This window comes from Rattus norvegicus, chromosome 1, assembly GCF_021556685.1.
Source record: "Rattus norvegicus strain SHRSP/BbbUtx chromosome 1, alternate assembly SHRSP_T2T, whole genome shotgun sequence".
Lineage (NCBI taxonomy): Eukaryota > Metazoa > Chordata > Mammalia > Rodentia > Muridae > Rattus > Rattus norvegicus.
Genome location: NC_141534.1, coordinates 117,805,288 through 117,831,799, shown reverse-complemented (window position 1 = coordinate 117,831,799; position 26,512 = coordinate 117,805,288). Strand labels below are relative to the sequence as shown.

At 43.5% G+C, this 26,512-nt stretch overlaps 1 protein-coding gene across 3 annotated transcripts; it reads right to left on the bottom strand.

Moving 5' to 3' along the window:
• Window positions 1–14,642: 14,642 nt before the first annotated feature.
• Siglech (sialic acid binding Ig-like lectin H) lies at window positions 14,643–25,202 on the bottom strand. Of its 3 annotated transcripts, XM_087569581.1 has the most exons (7): window positions 24,576–25,202; window positions 24,125–24,403; window positions 23,904–23,951; window positions 21,729–21,822; window positions 20,941–20,942; window positions 20,801–20,875; window positions 16,532–16,658 (listed from the first exon to the last, which is right to left on the bottom strand). In XM_087569581.1, the coding sequence occupies exons 1-7, from the start codon at window positions 25,021–25,023 to the stop codon at window positions 16,594–16,596; spliced, it is 1,011 nt and encodes a 336-aa protein (XP_087425707.1). In that variant the 5' UTR covers window positions 25,024–25,202; the 3' UTR covers window positions 16,532–16,593.
• Window positions 25,203–26,512: the final 1,310 nt, after the last annotated feature.

Sequence of the window (26,512 nt, the reverse complement as noted above, 5' to 3'; positions counted from 1 at the left end):
TAGAAAGCAAACAGGAATCAAAAAAATATGATATAATATGATAAAAAACATAAACCAGAATAGGACTAAACACACACACACATACACACACACACACACACACACACACACACACACACACACACACACACACACAGAAGACCTAAAGAAAACACATACAAATGCAGAGACACAAATTTTGGCACATATACAAAACCTATAAAAACAAAATCAGAAAGCATGATATATAAACAAAAGATCTATAAAGTTAAAAAAAAAACACCCAGACAAACTATTGTGAGACCAAATATCCCTACAAAAATACCATAGAGTTAATTTTGTGTTGACCATCTACTGCTGGGCATAGGGTTTGGCTTTAAGAGAGGTTTGTATACACAAGTGAGACTCAGTTAAATTTTCTTTTGCAAGTAGTTATAAACTAGTAATAACTTCTGGGTTAGGGATGGGGCTGTGTCCACTTTCTCTCTCAGGGCTATTTTGCTTATCTGTGACTCTACCAGTCACCTCCTGGGAGTGGAGTGAACTCATGCCATTCCTGTCCCATTTGAGTGCTGGCTTTACTTAATGATGCAGTCCAGGTCTCTGTTTGTCACAGACATGATGAATAATGTTCCTTTGTGTATGCCTCGATGCTCTGTGGTGGATACCCAATGCTGCTCCTTGCTGAGAGCTGTGGTGATTACATTGAAATGACCATGGAGCATGGAAGTTCCCTCAAGACTCTGGTCTCAGCCCTGAGAAGTCGCAGTCAGAGGTGGGGCCACTGGATCAGCTCCTGTCTGTGTCTGTTTGGGGTTTCACCATGGAGCTGTCTGCAGCTGTCACATTCTCGGCAGAAGTACCCTGGAGTTCCAGTTTCTTTGTCCCCTTCAGCACCAGTTACTTCCCATTTTCAATAGTTATTCTTGAAATGGGCATGAAGTGGTTTTTGATTGTGGTTGTAAGTTATTATTGGCATACGCTCATTTTGAGGGGACATGTTGACATTTTCATGCATGCGCAGAGTGTGATTTGACCACATTTATACCTCTACTTTATCTCTTACACCTCAGTCCCATCCCACCAACCCCTTCCCCCAATATCCCTACATGTCTGTCTTCTATTTTCATGTTCTTGGGTCATGATGGCTAAAGAAACCCCATTTTATGCCTGACATCCATCTTGGTACCCACTAGCCTTTGTCTCTGACTCCAGTCCCTGGAAGATAAGTCCCCAGCACCCCTGACTCAGTGAATCCCACCCTGAAATGTACAGCTACGACCATCTACTTGTGATGATACGACCAATTGCTTTTTTGGCTCCTATAACCTGCTTATGAAGGATGAAAAGCATTCTTTTGAGTTGCCTTAGCCACTTCACTTGGCAGAACAGACTAGTCTTTGGTTGCTTGTGTAGGTTTTGAAGATCTTCTTGTGGACTTCACGTTTAATAATCCTTCCCTCACTCTCTTTCTCATCCCAGCTCAAATTTGGCTCAGAGACTGCTGTCCTGTTATCCTGCTGGCAGTAACTAATCAATGTCTTAACTTTAATTGGATTGAGTCTGTGGTCTTTTCTTAGGAGTCGCAAACTCCACAGCAGTGCCTTTTCTATTCTGCACACAGAAGAAATCATTTCCCACCTGCACTTCTCAGTCTGGCTTACATCACCTAATGTGATGATGTCCATTCCATCTGCCTTCCTGGGGACAATATAACGATGCTGATTTTATTTATGTACTTACACGGGTGTTTATTGTTCTCAGCCTGCCCTGAACTCACTATGTAGCCATCGATGATGTTACACTTCTAATCTGTTAGGATTTCTATGGTTGTGAAGAGACGCTGAGATCACAGAACTCTTACAAAGAGAAGCATTTAATTGAGGCATGTTTGCAGTATCATAAGTTTAGTCTATTGTCATGGAGAAAAGCATGCTGGCATGCAAGTAGACATGGCGCTGGAGAAATAGGTGAGGATTCTACATCCTGATCCACAGGCAGCAAGGAGAGAAAGTCACTGGACCTGACTGGGGCTTCTGAAAAATCTCAAAGCCCACCTCCTGTAACACTCTTACTCCAATAAGGCAGCACCTCCTTATTCTTTCAAATAATGCCATTCCCTGGTGACCAAACATTCCAATTGATGAGCCTATGGGGGCCATTGTCATCTAAACTACCACAGCCACCATACTGGTTTTATATGATGCTGGACAAGCTCTCTTTCCACTGAAATGCATTCCCAGCCTCTTGTTTGAGGATCTGACTTGCATTTCAAATGGCTGGTTATGTTGAGCATTTTGTCATGTGTGGGCTGACTATGTATGTGCCTGGCTTTGGAGAGATGTCCGTCCATATCTCTGGACTATTTTTAATTGCAATTACTCTTCCTTTATTGCCAAGCTGCTTTCTTTTTTTTGGGGGGGGGAGGGTTTATTCAGCTTACACCTCCATGTTGCTGTTCATCACCAAAGGAAGTCCGGACTGGAACTCAAGCGGGGCAGGAAGCAGGAGCTGATGAAGAGGCCACGGAGGGATGTTTCTTACTGGCTTGCTTCCCTTGCCTTGCTCAGCTTTCTTTCTTATAGAACCCCAGACTACCAGTCCAGGGATGGTACCACCCACAATGGACTGGGTCCTCCCACCTTGATCACTAGTTGAGAAAATGCCTTACAGCTGGGTTTCCTGGAGGCATTTCCTCAAGGGAGTCTCCTTTCTCTGTGATAACTCCAGCTTGTGTCAACTTGACACACAAAACTAGCCAGTACACTAGTGTTATGCTGATTTTCCAAATAAAATTTCATCATGCTTTCTCTCTCTTGGATTGTTGAATGGCTCTGCTCTTCTGTAACTAAATCTATAGTCCTTTATCTACATGGCTGACAATGTCCTCCCTGATCTGGTCTTTTCTATTCCACTAAATTCCTCCCCTACAGCGCTGGAAGCTTCTGAAGCCTGTTCTCTCCTCCTCTTCGTAGTTTCACTGTTGAACAAAGTTCTGGAAACCCAATAAAGCTTTCTTGAACAAATGGGCAGGACATAAAATTTAAAATAAGTGTTTAAGACCAGGCTCGGTGGCAGAGATAGACCACTTAGTCTGATTCTCAAGCATCTGTTAGGCCATTGCATCGAGCCTGTTGATAAGAGAGCACCCTCATGGTCTGCACTGTATTAACTAGTAAACTAACTCCTGTTCCAATGGACTCAGTCAAACAAAGATTTCTTTAGGAAAATGTAATGTCCAACTAATTTGAGCATGATGAACTTATGGGGAAAAGAGATGAAAAGCTTATTTGTGAAGTGACAAATGTCCTAGAAACCCAAGCAAATAGCCCAGCCTTCAAGGCTCAAATCTTAAAGCACAGAATGTGGATTGGTTGCAAAGGACACCTGTCTGCCTGAGGCCCGCAGCTCCAGCCTTAGCCTTATCAACTGTATCCAACTCTGAGCAAAGCCCTGCTGAGACAAGGTGTGGTCAAGTGGCTCTGAGGTTTGACAAACTCCCCAGCAAGGCGTTAGCTCTTTAAAATAAGATTCCATAGGTGTGGGGATTCCCACTTTCAGCGAATAAACTCTTCTTACTGTTGAGATACATTAACGACACCGTTGTTTTTTTGCTTTTTTTTGTTTGTTTGTTTTGTTTTTTACTGATACTGTGATTCAGAATTCAGCATTTTACAAGGTCCTGGGAACTTGTTTGCAAACTTGTTTGCTTTAAGAAAAGCCAGTCCTGGTGAACATGATCTGTCCTATGAGACCTGTGAGGGAACTTAGTTAGCTAAAGCTGCTGCAGCAGTTTCCAGCCCAGGGAATAAAAGCATTGCCCAGTTGACAGCTGTGCACACCTGCTGCCTTCTCCACTCCCTGCCCTACTTTCTGAGGGTTCAACTAACCCCAACCTTCCCCAATCAGATTCCTTCAAGCTTTTGAACAAACTTGGTGGCCAATGATATTGAGTCTTTCACTGTAAGCACAGAACGGTAGGTGGGTTAAAATGTTAGTGGTAAATACTTTGTAATGGATTTTTCCCTCCACCAAGGTGTTTCTCAACCGTATTAGTTAAAGAGATTAGAAATTATGAATCTTCCACTGTTAAACCAGACAACAACTTCTTTTGGATGTGTGTGTGTGAGTGTGTGTGTGTGTGTGTGTGTGTGTGTGTGTGTGTGTGTGTTTGTGTGTGTGTGTGTGTGTGTGTTTGTGTATGGGTAACTAGGAACTAAACTTAGGACCTCATGAGTACCAAGCATGCACTCTACCACTGAACTACAGTTCAGCCCCTTTGTTTTTTTCCCCATCATTATTAAATTGGGTATTTCTTATTTACATTTCAAATGTTATCCTTTCCTGGTTTCCATGCCACCATCTCCCAAACCCTCCCCCTCCCATTCTCTATGGGTGTTCCCCTCCCAATCCTCCCCCCATTACCGTCCTCCCCACAAGAATCCTGTTCACTGGGGTCCAGCCTTGGCAGGACTAAGGGCTTCCCCTTCTACTGGTGCCCTTACTAGGCTATTTATTGCTACCTATGAGGTTGGAGCCCAGGGTCAGTCCATGTATAGTCTTTGGGTAGTGGCTTAGTCCCTGGAAGCTCTGGTTGGTTGGCATTGTTGTTCATATGGGGTCTCGAGCCCCTTCAAGCTCTTTCAGTCCTTTCTCTGATTCCTTCAATGGGGGTCCCATTCTCATTCAGTGGTTTGCTGCTGGCATTCGCCTATATATTTGCTGTATTCTGGCTGTGTCTCTCAGGAGAGATCTACATCCGGTTCCTGTCAGCCTGTACTTCTTTGGTTCATCCATCTTATCTAGTTTGGTGGCTGTATATGTATGGGCCACATGTGAGACAGGCTCTGAATGGGTGTTACTTCTGCCTCTGTTCTAAACTTTGCCTCCCTATTCCCTCCCAAGGGTATTCTTGTTTCCCTTTTAAAGAAGGAGTGAAGCATTCGCATTTTGGTCATCCTTCTTGAGTTTCATGTGTTCTGTGCATGTAGGGTAATTTGAGCATTTGGGCTAATATCCACTTATCAATGAGTGCATACCATGTGTGTTTTTCTGTGATTGAGTTACCTCACTCAGGATGATATTTTCCAGTTCCATCCATTTGCTTATGAATTTCATAAAGTCATTGTTTTTGATAGCTGAGTAATATTCCATTGTGTAGATGTACCACATTTTCTGTATCCATTCCTCTGTGGAAGGGCAACTGTGTTCTTTCCAGTTTCTGGCTATTATAAATAAGGCAGCTATGAACATAGTGGAGCACGTGTCTTTGTTATATGTTGGGGCATCTTTTGGGTATATGCCCAAGAGAGGTAGAGCTGGGTCCTCTGTTAGCACAATGTCCAATTTTCTGAGGAACCTCCAGATTGATTTCCAGAATGGTTGTACCAGTCTGCAATCCCACCAACAGTGGAGGAGTGTTCCTCTTTCTCCACATCCTCGCCAGCATCTGCTGTCACCTGAGTTTTTGATCTTAGCCATTCTCACTGGTGTGAGGTGAAATCTCAGGGTTGTTTTGATTTACATTTCCCTTATGACTAAAGATGTTGAACATTTCTTTAGGTGTTTCTCAGCCATTCGGCATTCCTCAGCTGTTAATTCTTTGTTTAGCTCTGAACCCCATTTTTAAATAGGGTTATTCGTCTCCCTACAGTCTAACTTCATGAGTTCTTTATATATTTTGGATATAAGCCTTATATCAGTTGTAGGATTGGTAAAGATCTTTTCGTAATCTGTTGGTTGCTGTTTTGTCCTAACAACAGTGTCTTTTGCCTTACAGAAGCTTTGTAGTTTTATGAGATCCCATTTGTTGATTCTTGATCTTAGAACATAAGCCACTGGTGTTTTGTTCAGGAAATTTTTTCCAGTACGTATGTGTTCCAGATTCTTCCCCACTTTTTTCTTCTATTAGTTTGAGTGTATCTGGTTTGATGTGGAGGTCCTTGATCCACTTGGACTTAAGCTTTGTACAGGGTGATAAGCATGGATCGATCTGCATTCTTCTACATGCTGATCTCCAGTTGAACCAGCACCATTTGCCAAAAATGCTTTTTTCCATTGGATGGTTTTGGCTCCTTTGTCAAAAATCAAGTGACCATAAGTGTGTGGGTTCATTTCTGGGTCTTCAATTCTATTCCACTGGTCTATCTGTCTGTCTCTGTACCAATACCATGCAGTTTTTATCACTATTGCTCTGTAATACTGCTTGAATTCAGGGATAGTGATTCCCCCGAAGTCCTTTTATTGTTGAGGATAGTTTTAGCTATCTTGGGTTTTTTGTTATTCCAGATGAATTTGCAAATTGTTTTGTTTAACTCTCTGAAGAATTGGATTGGAATTTTGATGGGGATTGCATCGAATTTGTAGATTGCTTTTGGTAAAACGGTCATTTTTACTATATTAATCCTGCCAATCCATGAGCATGGGAGATCTTTCCATCTTCTGACATCTTCTTCAATATCTTTCTTCAGAGGCTTGAAGTTCTTATCATACAGGACTTTCACTTGCTTGGTTAAAGTCACACTGAGGTATTTTATGTTATTTGGGACTATTATGAAGGGTGTCATTTCCCTAATTTCTTTCTCGGCTTGTTTCTCTTTTGTATAGAGGAAGGCTGCTGATTTATTTGAGTTAATTTTATACCCAGCCACTTTGCTGAAGGTGTTTATCAGGTTTAGTAGTTCTCTGGTGGAACTTTTGGGATCACTTAAATATACTATCATATCATCTGCAAATAGTGATATTTTGACTTCTTCCTTTCCAATCTGTATCCCTTTGATCTCTTTTTGTTGTCTGATTGCTCTGGCTAGGACTTCAAGAACTATAATGAGTAAGTAGGGAGAGAATGGGCAGCCTTGTCTAGTCCCTGATTTTAGTGGGATTGCTTCAAGTTTCTCTCCATTTAGTTTAATGTTAGCTACTGGTTTGCTGTATATGGCTTTTTACTATGTTTAGATATGGGCCTTGAATTCCTGTTCTTTCCAGGACTTTTATCATGAAGGGGTGTTGAATTTTGTCAAAGGCTTTCTCAGCATCTAATGAAATGACCATGTGGGTTTTATCGTTCATTTTTTTTACATAGTGGATTACGTTGATGTTTTTGTGTATATTAAACCATCCCTGCATCCCTGGGATGTAGCCTACTTGATCATGATGGATTATTGTCTTGATGTGTTCTTGCATTCGGTTTGCAAGAATTTTATGGAGTATGTTTGCATTGATATTCATAAGGGAAATTGGTCTGAAGTTCTCTTTCTCTGTTGTGTCTTTGTGTGGTTTAGGTACAAGTGTAATTGTGGCTTAAGAAAAGGATTTCGGTAGTGCTCCATCTGTTTCAATTTTGTAGAATAGTTTAGATAGTATTGGTATGAGGTCTTCTATGAAGGTCTGAGAGAATTCTGCACTGAACCCATCTGTACAAGGGCTCTTTTTGGTTGGGAGACTTTTAATGACTGCTTCTATTTCCTTAGGAGTTATGGGGTTGTTTAAATGGTTTATCTGTTCCTGATTTAACTTCAGTACCTGGTGTCTGTCTAGGAAATTGTCCATTTCCTGCAGATTTTCAAGTTTTGTTGAATATAGGCTTTTGTAGTAGGATCTGATGATTTTTGGAATTTCCTTTGATTCTGTTGTCATGTCTCCCTTTTCATTTCTGATTTTGTTAATTTGGACACACTCTCTGTGTCCTCTGGTTAGTCTGGCTAAGGGTTTATCTATCTTGTTGATTTTCTCAAAGAACCAGCTTTTGGTTCTGTTGATTCTTTGTGTCATCCTTTTTATTTCTACTTGGTTGATTCCAGCTCTGAGTTTGATTATTTCCTGGCTTCTACTCCTCCTGGGTATATTTGCTTCTTTTTGTTCTAGAGCTTTTAGGTGTGCTGTCAAGCTGCTGACATATGCTCTTTCCTGTTTCTTTCTGCAGGCACTCAGCGCTATGAGTTTTCCTCTTAGCACAGCTTTCATTGTGTCCCATAAGTTTGGGTATGTTGTACCTTCATTTTCATTAAATTCTAAGAAGTCTTTAATTTTTTTCTTTATTTCTTCCTTGACAAGGTTATCATTGAGTAGAGCATTGTTCAACTTCCATGTATATGTGGGCGTTCTTCCCTTATTGTTATTGAAGACCAGCTTTAGCCTGTGGTGGTCTGATAGGACGCATGGGATTATTTCTATCTTTCTGTATCTGTTGAGGCCTGTTTTATGACCAATTATATGGTCAATTTTGGAGAAAGTACCATGAAGTGGTAAGAAGAAGGTATATCCTTTTGTTTTAGGATAGAATGTTCTATAAATATCTGTTAAGTCCATTTGGTTCATGACTTCTCTTAGTCTGTCTATGTCTCTGTTTAATTTCTGTTTCCATGATCTGTCCATTGATGAGAGTGGGGTGTTGAAATCTCCTACTATTATTGTGTGAGGTGCAATGTGTGCTTTGAGCTTTAGTAAGGTTTCTTTTATGTATGTAGGTGCCCTTGTATTTGGAGCATAGATATTTAGGATTGAGAGTTCATCTTTGTGGATTTTCCCTTTGATAAATATGAAGTGTCCTTCTTTATCTTTTTTGATGACTTTTGGTTGAAAATCAATTTTATTCGATATTAGAATGGCTACTCCAGCTTGCTTCTTCAGACCATTTGCTTGGAAAGTTGTTTTCCAGCCTTTCACTCTGAGGCTGTTTTTGTCTCTTTGGTGTGTTTCCGGTAGGCAGCAAAATGTTGGGTCCTCATGACATATGCAGTTTGTTAATCTGTGTCTTTTTATTGGGGAATTGAGTCCATTGATGTTGAGAGATATTAAGGAATAGTGATTGTTACTTCCTGTTATCTTCGTATTTGGAGGTGAGATTATGTTTGTGTGGTTGTCTTCTCTTTGTTTTGTTGCAAAACGATTAGTTTCTTGCATTTTCTAGGGAGTAGCTTGCCTCCTTGTGTTGGGCTTCACCATTTATTATACTTTGTGGGGCTGGATTTGTAGAAAGATATTGTGTAAATTTGGTTTTGTCATGGAATATCTTGGTTTCTCCATCTATGTTAATTGAGAGCTTTGCTGGATACAGTAACCCGGGCTGGCATTTGTGTTCTCTTAGGGTCTGTATGACATCTGTCCCGGATCTTCTGGCCTTCATAGTCTCTGGTAAGATGTCTGGTGTAATTCTGATAGGTCTGCCTTTATATGTTACTTGACCTTTTTCCATTACTGCTTTTAATATTCTTTCTTTGTTTTGTGCATTTGGTGTTTTGACTATTATGTGACAGGAGGAGTTTCTTTTCTGATCCAATCTATTTGTAGTTCTGTAGGCTTCTTGTATGTTTATGGGTATCTCTTTCTTTAGGTTAGGGAAGTTTTCTTCTATGATTTTGTTGAAGATATTTACTGGTCCTTTGAGTTGGGAGTCTTCACCCTCTTCTTTACCTGCTATCCTTAGGTTTGATCTTCTCATTGCGTCCTGGATTTCCTGTATGTTTTGGGCCAGTAGCCTTTTCTGGTTTACATTATCTTTGGCCACTGTGTCGATGATTTCTATGGAATCTTCTGTTCCTGAGATTCTCTCTTCTATCTCTTGTATTCTGTTGGTGGTGCTTGTATCTATGGCTTCTTGTCTCTTCCTTTGGTTTTCTGTATCCAAGGTTGTTTCCCTTTGTACTTTCTTTATTGATTCTATTTCCATTCTCAATTCCTTCACCTGTTTGATTGTGTTTTCCTGTAATTCTTTCAGGGATTTTTGTGTTTCCTCTCTAATGGCTTCTACTTGTTCATGCGTGTTTTCCTGCATTTCTCTAAAGGAGTTCTTTATGTCTTTCTTAAAGTCCTCCATCATTATGATCAAATGTGATTTTAAATCTAGATCTTGCTTTTCTGGTGTGTTTGGATATTCAGTGTTTGCTTTGGTGGGAGAATTGGGCTCCGATGATGCCATGTAGTCTTGGTTTCTGTTGCTTGGGTTCCTGTGCTTGTCTCTTGACATCAGGTTGTCTCTGGTGTTACCTTGTTCTGCTATTTCTAGGAGTGGCTTGACCGTCCCATAGGCCTGTGTGTCAGGATTACTGTAGACCTGTTTTCCTGTTTTCTTTCAGCCAGGTATGGGAACAGAGTGGTTTGCTTTCATTCATGTAGTTGTTCCTGTCTACTGGCTTTCAGGTTTTCCTGTGGGCGTGTTTTCTGATTCCACCAGGCAAGTCACTTGGAGCAGAAAAGTTGGTCTTACCTCTGGTCTTGGGCCTGAAGTCGCTCCTATTGGCTGGGTTTTAGCTCTCTGTGAGGGCAGCAACCAGAAGAGCCTGCTCCTCCTTCTTTCTCGGGTTCCTGTGCACAGGGAGCCTAGATGGCCCTAGGCATTTTTCTCTAGATTCAGAAATGTGGGCATAGGGTAGTCTCCTCTGGTTTCCCAGGCGTGTCTGCCCCTCTGAAGGTCTAGCTCTCCCTCCCACGGGATTTGGGTGCAGGGAGTTGTTTGACCAGGTCCCTTCAGGTCCAGGCACAGTCTAGATCTCAAGGTTCCTGCAGGTTGAGTGCCCCTGTCTTCTTGTTCCCAGACGCCCTATACAGTTTCCTCTTGGGCCAGCGATGTGGGCAAAGGTCGCAGGAGTGGTGGTCTCTCCTGCCCTGCAGTCTCAGGAGTGACCACACATCTGGGTGATGAGCTCTCTCTCTCCCATGGGGTTTGGGAGTAGGGAGCTGTGGGCCGGGATCAGGAGGTTTGGGTACCAGCTAGAAACTGGAAGTGTCTGGTCCCAGAGGAATTATGCTTTTGTGTGTCCTGAGTCCACCAGGCAGGTCACTTGGAGCAGAAAAATTGGTCTTACCTCTGGTCTCCTGCCTGAAGTTGCTCCACAGGGCTAGGTTTCAGCTCTCCATGAGGGCAGCAACCAGAAGGCCGAGCTGCTGCTTTCAAAAGCAAATAAAACAAACTATTTCTACTCATTTACTGGTTTTTTTAGGACAGGGTTGCGTGCAGCTCAGAGTGACCTTGAACTAGTTTTGGAGCTACGGATGAGCTTGAAGTCCTGACCATTCTACCTCCACCTCCCAAGTTCTAGGACAACAGGCATGAAACACCACACTTAGTTTCAGCAGTGTTGGGGACAAAACCCAGGGTTCAGTGCATGCCAGTCAAGCACCGAGGGACTACATAAAGGATCTTGCAGAGTGGGGACAATCCTCCATTACACAGTTGGTCCTCACATCCAATTTCAATTGTCTCTCTATGAGAGAAGCAGAGGGAGATGTGTTGCAGATACAAGGGAAAGTTCATGTGACTCCAGAAGCAGAAACAAGACCCACAGGGCAGGAAGTCAGCATGCCAATGGCATCCACGACCTAGAGAAGTGAGAGGTGAACATTCCCTGGGGGAGAGGGGTGGTGGTGGCAGCTACCCAGGTGCCACTGATTTCACCACAAGGCATCCAACCTCAGATTCTGGCCTGCTGAACAGAAAGAGGAAACATCTATGATTTTGACACCTGTTGTGTGTGACACTGTCAAAGGCCATCAGCGGCTAATGAGGGAGGCATCCTTCCAACAACCCTGGCAGACCACAGAGAAGAAAGAAGACAGAGGATCTTCACTGTGGCAGCTGCCTTTTTTTGTTTCTTTTGTTTTAAATTGTATTTATTAGTGAGTGTTTGGTCTGCAAAGGAATGGTTTAACAATCTTTCAGTCCAAAACACCAAACGTTTTGCTCATAAACATTATCATTATCTGCTTCTATCTTCCTTGCCCCTTCTTTCTCTGTCCCCTACCTCCTTTTATATGTATGTGAGTGTGTGTGTACATAAAGGAACCTACATTCCATGTATGACAGACAGCATAGCACATATGTATTTCTAGTCTAACTTACTCTGATTAGCATATTGATCTCTGATTCTGCTCATTTCCCTCCCCCCAAATGACATCATTTTGTGCTTTATCTCATTACACTTCTCAAAAGGCTGCCTGTACTCCCCCAATCCACAGCCCTTTTTTCAATTTTGCTGACCTTTCTCCAACTAAGTCTCACATTCATTCTCATGGCTCCATGAGAACATCCCTTGTGAGTGGTCTTGGGGTATATAGCTCAACAGCTTAGAAGGGATAAAAGTGTGAAACGTGGGTCTTGTGCCAGCCAATACTGTGAGAAACCTGGACTTCTACTTCATAATAGCAAGAACAGGAGACCTAACAAGATGAAGCCAGGCAGTTTATGACCATCCTGTTTATATGAAAACTTTTGTGACCTTGTCACATCTGTAGGCAATAAGCAGGTTTGGCTGTTAGCAACTCCCTGTTCTCGTCTTAATTTGGGTTGGGGCGAATAGACTAACAAAATCTAGTAGGAGCCCAGTCTATAGATAGACTTAAGCTGCCTCAAAGCAGTTTCACTTTGAAAATGGACCATCATCACCACCACTACCACCACCACCACCACCACCACCACCACCACCATCAACATTATCATCACCACCACCACCACCATCGTCATCACCACCACCATCATCATCGTCATTGTCGTCGTCGTCGTCATCATCATCATCATCATCATCATCATCATCATCATCCCTACAAATACCACTCCCGCAGGCAGGAGAGCTGGCCCCCACCTTTTTCTGGGCCCATTGCCTGGGCAAAGTAGAAGAGGTCTGGTCCTAGTGGTGCAGTGTAAGAGAGCAAGTAGGCTAAGCAATTCAGCTACCACTCAGACCCAGATCCAGGGCTTTGAGTCAGCCCACTCCAACATATACCCCACCTATGAACTGCTGGAGTACACAAAGGGGCTGGTCCTCCAGATCCAAAGCAGCAGGATCTCCATGATGCAGGGCAACCACAGGATATCCAAGAGGAGTCCCAATGAGGATCCAGGATTGATAGTGTAGCAGAAGCCAGAGGTCTGGGACCAGAGAAATGACTCCCTGCAATGATCATTTGCAAGCAAAGCTGCACGACACACTATATGACACACCACACCACAGCTTCCACAGAGAGGTGTTTGTCGTTTTGTTGTTTTCTTATGGAAGGGAGGTTGCAAGGATGGAGGGCAGAAATGGAATGACAGGGTGATGAGTGGGCATGGGATGCATGATGTCAAATTCACAAAGAATCAGTTAAAAGAAATAAAACCACTGGAGATCTGTGGTGCAGGCCTTGGACCTTGGATCTGTGAAACTACATACTTGAATATGGCACCCCATCCCAAGAACAGGAAGCAAAAGCTAAAGTACAAAACTGAGCTTGGATCAAAATGCAAAATTTCTCAGGAAAGCCAAGTGAGCCCCCTGCCTCCACCCCACACATCTAAAACCCCCAGTATCCTGACTGTCCAAATGCATCGAACACATGTCCTCATAGGACCTGCTTGGTTCAAGCAATCGTCACCTCCTTTAGGATGTAGTAGCCCTTCCCCCTTAAATACAATCCAAGCATGGACTGCCCCTCACCCAGTCTCCTAGTTAAAATATTGATCCTCAGTTGATAGTGCTACACAAGTGTGATGGACCATGTAGGAGGCAGAGCCTTGTAGAAGACAGTTAGGACATTAGAGCTGTGCATCTGAAATGGTCACTGGGACCCTGACACATTCTCTGGCCTCATCTCCCCTCCCAAATGCCATGAGGTAGACAGGCCTCCCTCAGTGTGCATTTGCTCCATGATGTCCACAGTCATCAGAGGCCAATAGCAGCAAGAGCCAAATAGTAGTGTGAACTTGAACCTTGATTTCGACTAAACCTCTCCTCCCTCGGAATTGTTTGTTTCAGGTATTTCCCCACAGTGATGAAAAGCTTAAAAACACACCATTCCCTTCGCAGCTCTAGGATCTGCCTGCCCTGTCCTGTTTAATCAGGGCAGTCATGGAATCCTGTTACTGTGAAAATCCATACAGCTTTGCTTTCCTCAAAGACTTAGTATTCTTGCTTCACTCTCTTGTTTGGCATCCTGCCATTCTCTGGTCTAAATCACCATCTTTTTCTCTGGGTGACATGACATGAGACACAGGTCCCCAAATGACCTGCTGGGCAGTCTGTTTCTATCCCTGAACCAATGCACTCTTCATGGGATGCCCGGCCCTCAAATGCACAAGATCTCCTTCCTCCTCGTTACCCTATGCCTTCAGACTAAGAGACTGTCCCGAGAGCCACCAGCCCCTCTCCTGTATGATTTATCTAGATGCACATCCCCTGATTTGTTCCAATTAATTTTTTATTTCTTTTCATTCCAGTTGCAATCAGTAGATTGACAATTTCTTCCTGTCAGAAATGGAGGTGCATCTCCAGACCTACAAAATAGTGCTAGGTCCTGATAGGAGCTTGGAATCAGTCACTACTATGGTCTACATGTAGTGGATGATGTTATTCCTACCCACAGCCCTGTGTGCATCATAAGCATTATCACCCAAAGGGACACACAGGCTAAGCCTGTGGGAGGTTAGAATGAGGACAGGTGAAAAAGGGAATGGAAGGGTGTTTGGGAGTGGGACTAGCACATACGCAGTTTCTGGTGAGGGACAGTAGGACAGGCAATGCACCATGCAGGTTGGGAAGGCTCAGTATGCAGACTGCCATGTTCTTCAGTCTATCCATGGTGAGAACACAACTGTGGAGGAAGGAGGTGATGGCTGCATCTGCAAGTCCATCCTGGGGAGGCATTGAGGCATTGTGGGTTATCTACCAGAGAAGACTGGCCAGACATGGGTGTAAGCCAACAGAAAATCTTTATTAGTCAGTTGGTGACTATACTAAGATGCTGGGTGTTTGGGATGCTAGTGTATCACTAAATCTTTTTCGGGGTGAACTTTTAACATACTTGTACTAACAAGAACAGTTAGCCAGAAGCAGAGCTACAGAAGCCAAAAAGCTAGGTTAGTAACTTTAAAGCCTTCCCAGAACTCTGGACTTTGATGGGTTAGGTCTTTGTTTTCATTTTGGCTGGTGTAACTGTTTATGTGCTGAGTTTTATGGCCTGAATGGTACTTCTGTCACAGAATCAGGAGTGCTAAGGTCTAAAGGCCTACAAGGTTTGGGACCCTGTTGCATTCCCCACTGTCTTAGTGAATGAGTTAAGTTGTGGACTTACCCTATTTTAGTTTAAGATGCAGGGCCCCGATGTTAACCCGATCAGAATGAGACTTAAAGGCCTAGTCAGTGTTGATAGAAGAGTAGCTGGCCAGGGTGACCAAGAAGACAAATACTGATTTTGTGTGATTTTTGTCTTTGTTTCTTCTTGTTTTGAGTTCCTTTGTTTGTTCCTTCCTCCTTTCTTTTTTACTCTTTCTCCCTTTTCTTTTTTCTTTCTTTTCTTTTTTTTCCTTTTTTTTTTTGAGACAGAGTTTCTCTGTGTAGCTCTGGCTATCCTGAACCTCATTCTGTAGATTCTCTGGCCTTGAACTCACAGAGATTTGCCTGCCTTTGCCTCCTGAGTACTGAGGTTTATTTGCTTGTTTGTTTTTTTATGACACATTTTTTAAAAAAGTTTTCTCCTAATTACTCTTTATTAGTAGCATAGAGATAACAGGTTTCTTCCAAAGCCACACATAGTTTCATTTATCTCAGGAGAACTAAGTCTAAGCCTCTCCAACTCTGCAAGGGAATTTAACGGTAGTTTAATTCAGAAATGGAAGCTTTTAATACCTCTAAGTCCTGATCAATCTGTCTACTTAGTTTGGAAAGCATCAGAAAAGGCACTTTTAATCAAACCATTAGTACATGCTCACCAAGTACTCAGTAGTATTGCTGTTTTCCAGATGAATTAACCCACAAGGCAGAAGAGTAGGAATCAGAATAAGGGGAAGTGTGTATATTGAAGGTTTTGGGTATTAGACAAATTTTAGTCTCTTGTAAATTCTCTAATCTTAATTTGGGTTGTCACAGTGAGTTTTGTCAGTCAATGGGATGGCAGTTTGGTTTGGTCCTACCCTGTGTAATTTGAGGGCTGGGTACCTAAGGAGGACCAGCAGTCCTGACTGATTTCTGGCTGGGAATGATCAACTCTATCCCTTGATAGATTCTATCCTTTCCTGTGGCATAGAATCTGATTATCCCAGGGTTTCCAAAGGTCAGAATCTTTTAAAAAGAAATTTCAGGAAACTTTGGTCTCATAATCCAAATTTTTGCAACAAGAACTCTCTCTCTCTTTTTTTTTTTGGTTCTTTTTTTCGGAGCTGGGGACCGAACCCAGGGCCTTGCGCTTCCTAGGTAAGCGCTCTACCACTGAGCTAAATCCCCAGCCCCACAACAAGAACTCTCTTGTTCCTGATAACAAAGGGGCCCAGTCCCAGGGCACACAGAATTGTAAACTGTGTATTTCTATCTCAAAAGATAAAGTCCCATATCCTTGCTTTTTTTTTTTTCAATACAACCAAACACTTAAAGTGGAGTTTAAGGTCGACCTCAGGGAGCAGAGGTCAAGATGATTATGGGTTAGTGGTCTATAGACACACTAGTTAATACTTTCCCTGTATCCATCTCCTCAGTTCCTAGTTTCAGGCTTGAGGGCTGTAGGGGTGGGACCATAACCCTATATTCATACCCATAGAACAAAACACAAGGCTTTAGAGAATGCAGAGGGGCAGGGAGAAGAAGGGTCTAGAGCGAGACAAAAATTTAATTTTAATAGATCCATAGTCTGGAGACAGTCCAGTTGGCATCTTCATCCATGGCTTTCTTGACCTGGGTGTGGTGGATCCATGCTGTGATGCCAGCTGCCTCCACAGCCTAAGGAATGGAGAGAATCATCTTACAGCGTTCTTTCCAAGTTGATTTCAGTGCCCCTTTAGCTACCGGCTTGACCCAGAGAGTATCTGAAGACTCAAGTAAGTGGAAACTGGTGGTGGACTTAGAAGTCAGCTTGGATAGCCCAGTGAATGGCCTTTACAGAAGACTGGAGTGTCTATAGCAACTTGAGAAAGAAGTAATTAGAGAGTTCTGCCAACTGCTGATCTCTGAGCCTGAGAAGCAGCAGAGGAGGTTTTCCAAACATAATCTCATGAGGAGTAAATCCCTTCCCGAAGCAAAGGAAAGGAAGAAGGTCCATTCATCTCTCATTAGAGTCCAGCGACAGTTTTTTTTTTTAATCTTGTTTAATTTTTCTACCTGCCCAGAAATCTAATATCTATGCGCACAATGAAGTTTTCAACTTATTTCTAAAGCTTTAACTGTTAATGGGGAGGTTTGGTTTGTGAAAACCATGCCATTGTTAAATCCCATTGGCTAGGGGGAGGGCCAATTAGGGGACCAGTTGTTGGAAGAACTTTCAAGCCATTATTTGAGCAGTTTTAGTTCAGGTAGGGACTGATTCTACCCACCTGGAAAAGATGGCTAGTTTCTATAGAAACAAGCAAGCAAACAAACAAACTAGCAAGTACTTTTATCCTCCCCTGGCAGGCTGGATATCAATGAAGTCATTTTTCCCACAGTCTGATAGCATCACTCATTCGGACCCCTTTCTGGGTAAGGGCTATTTGTTTTAGATTTACTTGAGCACAAAACTGGTATCTGGCTGAGATATCCTGAGCTAGTGAGATATCCTGAGCTAGTCTAGATGTAACATATATTGGTCTGGGCAATTCTGTTTTGTGGCTCCCAAAGCCTGGTAAAGGTCAGTTACCAGAGTCCTGGCAGATGTTTCTTGGAGAATGATTTTTCCCTCTGATCGTCATCAGCTTGTGGGTTTGAGCTGTCCATTTCTCCTTTACCATGGAGTCTCAGGCTGCACTGGGTTGCCGTCATAATATCAATAGGACCCACTGGTCTTAGGGTGATGAGTCAGATAGTGAGGTCATTGGCCCAGGGTAGCAGTTTGTAGGGGAAGATGAATAGCCTCTAGGAGGGCCAAGATTTTGCTTGTTTTTAATGTCCTTCCCCAGTGGTGAGAAGCCTTCGTTTTCCACAGATTGTACCATGGACATGCACAGTAGCAAAAATATAGTAACCGTCCATTCTTTTTTCCCATCTGAGAGACTGGGCCAGATCGATTGGTTCTTCTCTCTGCGCTTAGGTACAAGATTGGGGCCTAAATTATTTAAGTTAAAAGAATAACTGCAGCTCCCACATAACCAGTTTCATCTTTCATCTCGTGACAGTCCTGGATGAGCACCTGGGTGTTGTCAACAGGCAAGAGGACAGCAGGATGATGGTGGCGAGTTTCTTAAACTGGACTCAAGGGTGGGCCAGGAGTAGGGCCTGGTATTAGGTCACACAGGCATAGACAGCCATTGTTTGGCTGTTCCTGTGCCACGGGGTGCTGTGAGTATAAGATCTTGACCCAGAGTTAACTTGTTTGCTTGTTTTTCATTAAACTAACAGTAACCACCACAGCTCTTAGATGGGTAGGCCATCCTGCGGGTATAGGTCCAATTGTTTGGACGAGTTTCAATGGTCCTAAAGTTAAAACCTCTTTTATGGTGTCTTTTGTTTCGTGGACAAACAGATGAAAAGGTTTTGAGACGTCTGGAAATGCTAGGGCTGGAGCTAAATCAGAGCTGGTTTTAAAGCCTCAGATATTTGTTCTTTGATTTAGTCTCAGTCCAGAATAAGAGCCCAGGGTCCCCTTTGTGCTGGTGTATGGAGACCCTGCTATTTCCACAAACTCTGATATCTAGAGACAGCAGTACTTAACATTACTTAGGAACTCTCAAACCCCTCTTTTAGTCTTTGGAGTTGGGATCTGCCTCCCCTCAGCAGGTAGCTAAGACAGACAGCCTCTGATGTACCAAGTTGAGCTTTCTTAGCTGAAATTCTGTAGCTCCAGGTCTGTAATTCTTGCAACAGTCCCTCACTGGTCCCTTTATATTATATTTCCCCAGGAAACAGAAGGGCAGGCGGTCTGCATTTATTGTCTTTAAATCCTTGGAGTAACTTGGTTCAAGTATGTTGCCCACTGTAACCCTTTTGGACTGTCCATTTAAAAGCAAACATGGCTGACTCACCTCTGCCAATGGGAGGCTGAAGAATGTGTCTTTCAGGTCTAAGGGAGTGTAGACCTGTTTCTTTGGAAGATTCAGACTCATGAGAATCAGATGTCATGGTTTTCTTCACAGGCAGGAGAAGCATATTCCAGGGTGATTGGCAGTACACAAAGATGTCTGTTTCTCCAAGGGAGGCAATCTGGACTACAATTTCCCTTTTTGTTTCCAGGGTCATTGGATATTGTTTAATCTGGGGTAACTGAACCCCTTAGTTGAACAATTATAGGAACTTGGTGGTGGGCCTGTCCTGGGGGATCAGTTTCTGCCCATATCTCCTGAAACCTTTGTCATCAATCTGAGAGATAGTCCAACTGTATTTTGGACTTTGATTGGAGGCAGAACTTTCAGTTAGGAGATATTCTTCCGACAGAGGGGAAAACACCAAAATTTTGCTGGGTATCTGTAAGTCTGTGTCTCATTATTAGAGATGGTGACAGTGGCTTTGAGTTTGTGCAAAAGTTATCGCCCATTCAGTTCTTCGGGGTTAAGCATCTTTTGAGCTACCACCAGCAACTGGAACCTGTTTATATTTAAATTTTTAAAACTTTTTCACTTTCTTTCTAATATCTGGGACCAACTGGGTGACAAGGGAAATCTTTTTCTAGCAGCTGTCTTTATAAAGAACCCAGTGGATATTTAAATCTCCTTTTTTAGTGTTGGACAGGAGGTAAAGTACATTCTGTCTATGCTGTATCATGTGGTAGTGACGTCGATGCCTGGCCCAGGGATAGGCCTTCTACTTTTTTTTTTTTTAAGAAAATGATGTGTTTTGAGTTTTCCAACTATACGGTACATTAGTTGAAAATAGGACACGAATCATCAAAGAGAAAAGAGTGGAACTTCCTTTTTCTTTGGGCTCACTCCAGGGAAACTTTCCTCCTCCCTTGGGGTTGCTTAGAAAGGGCACAGAGCAGAGGGACTGCTCACCTGGGGGAATTATTCCCCTCTCCCTGTGAGAGGCCCAGCCCCTCCCCACCTTCACACAGGGACCAACTCTGAGCAGCCTGAGGTGACACACCAGGTGACTTTTAATTTGTTTTGTTTTGTAATGGAGGTTAGACTCTTCTGAAACCTCATGCAGCAGTTGATAAAAGGGAGTTTTGGGGATCTGGAACTCAGGTTGTGTACCTCAAGGAACTCTTTCCCATTTTGAAGCACTCTGAGACCCCAAGTGTCTCAAGGTCTGGTCTCTGTGGAATCTTGGTGGAACCTCCAGAGAAGGTGTTGTGAGGTTCGGGTTTAATCGAATAGAAATATTGTATTAACTGGTTGTTAACTCTAGTGGGTGCATGGGATCCCAATGTAGCAATCAAACCTTTCTCAGCATGAGCCTTTAAGTACAAAAGCACTGTTCTAGTTTGATATACTTCAATTAACAAGTACAGTTAGTCAGAAGTAGAACTACACAAGCCAAAAGACCCGGCTAGTACCATTAAAGACTTTCCCAAAACTATGGACTTTGATGGATTAGGTCTTTGTTTTCATTTTGGCTGGTGTAACTATTTATGGCCTGAAATGGTTCTCCTGAATGGAGTCAGTGGGTTAAGGTCTGGAGGCCTACTAATATCTGGGCCTCTGTTACAGAGATAGGATGCAGGGGAGAGTCAGTGACCATGGAAAGATGAAGTTCAGGGATGATCAAGGTTGGATGAATAAAGGGGTCAGTATGGGTCCTGGGGTGAAGGGTGAAGAGAAGTGACCATAGAGAACCACAGCAAATTCTAGAAAGAGATGGGACCATTGACTCAGGAGATCATGGAACCCAACAGGGATGGTGAACTCACGGGAGGGTAGCAGATTACCAGTGGCCATGTTAAACCAGACCATACGGGGTCCATCACAGGAAAGAGTCCTGGAGCATGTCAAAATCCGGGATCCCACATCACTCACCTGAGAGACTAATCCATGACAGTGGCTGAATGATCCACATGTGTTGCTGGCCTCTCCACTCTCTTCTCATGGGGTCTCATGCTGAGTAAGGAGACAGAACCTTCAATGTGGGCATGTAAGAGAGCAGGTATAGTAGTCACCTCTTGCCCTGAGCCCCAATGGGCTGTAAGGGTGGCAGGGCCAGAGATAGACACACAGACCACTATAGGACTTTCTAGCTGTGGAAGCCAGCCTTCTTAGGATGGCTGTTCTCAGTTGTCATTTTGACTTTATTGGAATTAAGCAAAGTACTACTGTGAAGGATTTTTCTTGATTGAATCATTTAAGCTGAGAAGATCTATCCTAAATTTAGATACTTTGAGGTAGGGAGATATACCTCACATCTGGTCCACAGTTTCTGGTGGCAGCTTATATAAAAGTCATGGAAGAAAGAAGCATTTGCTCTTTGCCTGCTTGTTCTCACTCTCTCTGGCAAGTTCATTCCTTCAGTCGTATTAGAGTCTACTTCTTTGAGATTTCAGTGTATACAGGAGACCAGCTGAGACATCCAGTCTTGTGGACTGAACAAATTATTGGGCTCTTGGACTTTCTGTGAGAAGATAGCCATTGTTGAAATAGTAGGACCATAGGCTTATAACCCATAAGCCACTCTAAGAAGTCCAGTGTGTGTGTGTGTGTGTGTGTGTGTGTGTGTGTGTGTGTGTGTGTGCGGTGTATGTGTGTGTGCATGTATACATGCATTTTATCAGTTCTGTTTCTCCAAATGGCCACACTTGACACATAGCTCCATCATGGTGAAGAACTGTTAGTAATCACACATTCCCTGCCTAGATCCCAAACTTCAAGACCTCCAGCATTGGAGATCTAGGATTTAATCTTTGGCCTCTGCCTTCCTCACACCTCTGTCCATCTAAGGAGGAACACTCACCTGAGGAAGAAGAAGCAGATCCCAAGAAGTAGGAATTTGATAGCCGCTTCTCCCATGGCTACTTGTACCACCTCTGCCAGGTGCTCTGTTTTCCCTGAAGAAAGGTGAATGGAGCTGAATATACTTGCTAATCCCAGACAGAGTCCTCCCTCTCACAGTAGCACTTAGATATGGCCCTCCCAACTTCATCCCCAGACCTCAGACTGCCTTAGTTCATGCCTCCATGACTCCCTCATTCATTGTCCAACAATATATCAGAAAAAAAATCACTTTCTATCATAATTAGAACCTCTGTCACAGAGGCAACATGGCTATCTGTGATCCTGCTACTCTGAAGGATGAAGCAATAGGACTATGAGTTCAAAGTCAGTCTGCATTACATAGCAAGATTCTGCATCAAGCATCAAAACCAACAGTTACAATAGAAAATATCAATAACCTATAGATTTTTGGAACATGTTTGGGTAAGGAGCTGTTGTCAAGAACACAAAAAGAACTATTTTAAAAATTTATATTTTTACTTGTTTGCATGTGCACACCTGAGGGTCTAGTGCTCTCTGAAGTCAAAGGAAACTGTTGAATCCCCTAGAACTGGAGTTACATACAGCTACAAGTCACCACATGGGTGCTGAGAAATGAATCCAGGTGGTCTCCAAGAATAGCCAGTTCTCTTAATTAGTAAACCATCTCTCCAGCCTCCAGGGAAGAATTTTTACAGTTAAATTTATAAGGAACTCAAATGCCTTTAATCTCAACCCTCAGGAGACAGAGGCAAGTCTATAAGTCAATCTGGTAACACAGTGAGACCCTGCCTCAAAAACAAATTACAAAAAGTTCAACAATGCTGCTCATAATAATCACAGTATTTTATACTTTTCAGAACATATACAAATTTCCAGTGGTCAACTATTCATCTTTTTTTGTTGTTTACATCTAGATAACAGTCTGGTAAGCTAGATTGAATGACCAGTGAGCCTCTCTTTGTCTTCCCAGCAGTGGATTTATAAGCACATGCCACCATACCCAGCTCTCTCTCTCTCTCTCTCTCTCTCTCTCTCTCTCTCTCTCTCTCTCTCTCTCTCTCTCTCTGTGTATGTGAAATGTAGATCTGGGGATTGAACTAAGGTTCCTGCAAGGCGAGCTCTTTACTCACTGTGCTCTCTCCATCGCTATATTTTCTTTTTATCTGGTCAAAGTACATAAAATCTTTACATCTAGTCAAAGTCCAAGGCAATGCAAAACTTCTGATACTGACAAAGATACAAATGATTCTCATGGACAGGGATATGGGTCAATACTTATCCTAGGATCAGTCCTTAGAACCAAAATTAAAACAAAAGAGCAAGTGTTTCATCCATAGTGCCTTGGCGGAAGTACAAACTCTCCTAGCTCCCTTTTGAGAATGTTCCACTGTCCAATGTCCATGAAGAATCATTTGCTCGTTATTCTCTATATCAGAGAGACACCAGAGTCCACTGTAATTTGCATTTGGGAATTAGTAATTCAGACATATAGACAGGCAGGCAGGCAGGCAGACACACACACACATACACATACCTGTGAAAACAGATACAAAACTATTTACTACACATTGATTTTGGCAAAATAACACCAATGGGATGTCTGCCAGAGTGCAGAAGCTGCCCACAGAACTGGATCCAATCATTGTGTACCAGAGTCATGGGGAACAATGAACGGACAGTAGGCTACTGAATTCTGAGCTCTCTCAGGCCTCATGTGGATAAACCAAAGCTTGGTACTGGATGTAGTCAGTGGTCTTTTCTGAGAAGGGAACTGAATTTATGTGGACAGCTCTCTGTGTTTGCTCTGCATGCTTGCCCATATGGCTGTGTCTCCTGTACAAGCTTTCAGATCAAAGCTGCTGACAGACTGCTGAGGCTGCAGGCAGATTCATAGATGGATTAAAAGTGTGTAGGGTGTGTTATTCTGTCCCGTGAATGCTGATCTATCCCTGTAATGGCTCAGGAGTAAGTGTAGAAGCCCAAAGGATTGAGGAAAATGGGGAGGGAGCTGCTCCAGAACTTGAATGTGCTGCAAATGAGGAGGGTCATTACCTTCCCAAGAAGGGGGTCTTTGTGTTCAGGGTAAAAAGGGATGGACCCTGCTCTGGGCTAAAGAGACCCTGTTCCTCCAATCCAAGATGACTCCTCCTACCTGGGCTAGCTCTTCCAGAGACATGGCTTGTGGAGTTCTGTGCAGTATCTTGAAGAAAAAAAAGAAAAGAATTTAACATATCAGGTTTCAGCAACATTTCTCATAACTGTCCAGAAAGCATAGAATGCAAGAGGGATGAAGTTTGGGTCCATTGTAGCCCCCAACCCAGCTATGATCTATGATCCAGCTACCATGAATTCCCAGTCTTGGGCTGAACTCACAGGTGACATTGATCTGGACAGTTTTTTGAACAGTCACACCAACTCCAGGGAAGGTCACCTGACAGGTGAGGTAGGTTCCATGGTCCTGGAGCCTGGGAGTGAGGGTCAACACTGAGGAGAAGGTGGTCGTGGGGCCCAGGGATATGGGGGCAGCTGACATCCAAGAGAAGATGGGGGGTGTTCCCCGTTCACAAGCCCAGGGCACAGAGCATATCACATCGGTAGGATGACCAAGCTCCAGTGTCTGTGGGATGCTGATGCTGGGGGTGTGAGTGAGGTCTGTTGAGGAGAGAAAGGCATGTTGGATCAGGAGGGGGGTGATGGACAGCTATTGAGAAGCCAAGATTTTGATTGAACTCTTCTACTTCCCTGCTTCACCCCTATTCAGTCTCAGGCTGGGAGCCCTGCCCTGTGAGCTTACTCTGTGACTAACATGGAGTCAGTAATTTACCTGTCACATGCACAGAGATCTTCTCCTCGCAGAAATTCCACGTCATGCCTTCTTTTTTGAGGCTGAAGAAGTAAGAACCGCTGTCACTCTTCTGTGCATCTCTGATGTCCAAGGAGCAGTCATTGAACCTCAGGTCCCCAGAGAGGTGAAATCGGCTTTGCGTCCCCCGCACAAGTTGATAAGGGTTGTTCGTAGCCACCAGAGAATCAAGCCGTGTATTCTTTTCTTCGTGGTACCAGTATCCAAAGACAAGATCCGACAGCATGTTTCTGGGGTTCACAATGAGTGTGCAGGGCACTAGGACACACAGACCCTCCTGCACTGTCACAGAATTTAACTCTAGTTTCAGTGACTGATTTGTATCCCTGAACACTCCAGGGACTAGAAAGCAGACACCAGATGCCCACTTAAACACCCAGAGCAAGGGTAGCAGCCGGGACAGCAGCATCCCAACAGATGTCCTAGGCTCCTGTGACTGAGCAAACTGGACGACTCGCTTATAGGAACTGGGAAAGCAGCAGAGACTCGACAGACTTCAGCTTACAGAAGAGGAACTAGGGACAGCAGGTAGACCAAATCTTCCCTCCTATCTGCAGAGAACACATGTAAGCCTGGTAGTCAGACATCAAAGAGATGGGGCAGGGGAGGGTGTGGGGAGAGGGTGTGATGTGTGTGGGGGGGCTGAAGGAGCAGAGAAGGAGGGCTGGGGGAGATAGCTCAGTCTGTAAAGTGCTTGTTGCACAAACATGAGGATCTAAGTTCAGATTCACAACATGTACATAAAAATCTGGGCATGACTGTGAACATCTGTGCTGGTTGGAGGAGACAGGAGGATCTATAGAGCATGTCGTACAGCTATTCTACCTGAATTGGTTATCTCTAGATTCAGGGAGAGATCCTGTCTCAAAAAATGAGGTGGAGGAATAGGTGAGATGGCTCATTGGTTTAGAACACTTGTTGCTCTTACAGAGGACCTATGTTCAATTCCCAGCACTCATTTGGTGGCTTTCAGCCATCCATTATTACACACACATAGACACAAGTAGGAAGAGATGAAGGAAGGAAGGATGGGAGAAGGGAGGGGTCAAGAAGGTTAGAGAACAAGGTCTGAGAGACTTCCCTACAGTACTCGGGTGGGCCTGGGCACAGGTTTGCATGCGTAGAGCTTTTCTTAGTCTAAGGTCTCCTCTTAGGAGGAAGATCACAAACGAACTGAAGCCACTGTCTGTTTACTCACTTACTTATCCAGGAAAGATGTAGGGAACTGTGGGCATCGCAGAGCTAGAAATAAGAAGGGAAACATGGGTCTGATTGCCTCCTGTGCTGCCTGCTGTGTAGGAGCCTCAAACTCTCCATACACTGGTGCTACCGTCTTCAGGGCAGCAGGCACAGGAGAGTTCTCTACCTGCCATTGAGGCATGCATACTAGATACGTATGGGAAGCATGAGCTGGGAGTTATTTCCCTCACATCCAATGGTGTCAACGACAGTACTGTCATCAGTGTGTCACAAAAGGAGGACACGAGCTCTCAACCAGTGCAAGTTACACAGCTGCCCATGATACAGTGTGCATGGCAGCCACATCTAAATCCTCACCTTGCAGATCCGCACTTCCTTTCTGTCTCAGATCTATCTCACAGCTAGATGTCCATCATAGGGCATTGTTTCGTCAGCTAGCGTAAGAGGATCGTTTAGGAAATTTTCAAATTTGATTCGGTTCTTAATACTTTCTCATGTCATAGAACTTGATGTTTTACACATGACACGCACAAACATGCACATGTGCACGCACGCACACACACACACACACACACACACACACACACACTTAAACTTATTTGCTAGATATGATGGTGCACCCTTCTAAGGCCAGCACTTGGAGGCAGAGGCAGGCAGATCTCTGTCTCATTTGAATGAGTCTAGTTTATAGTGAGTTC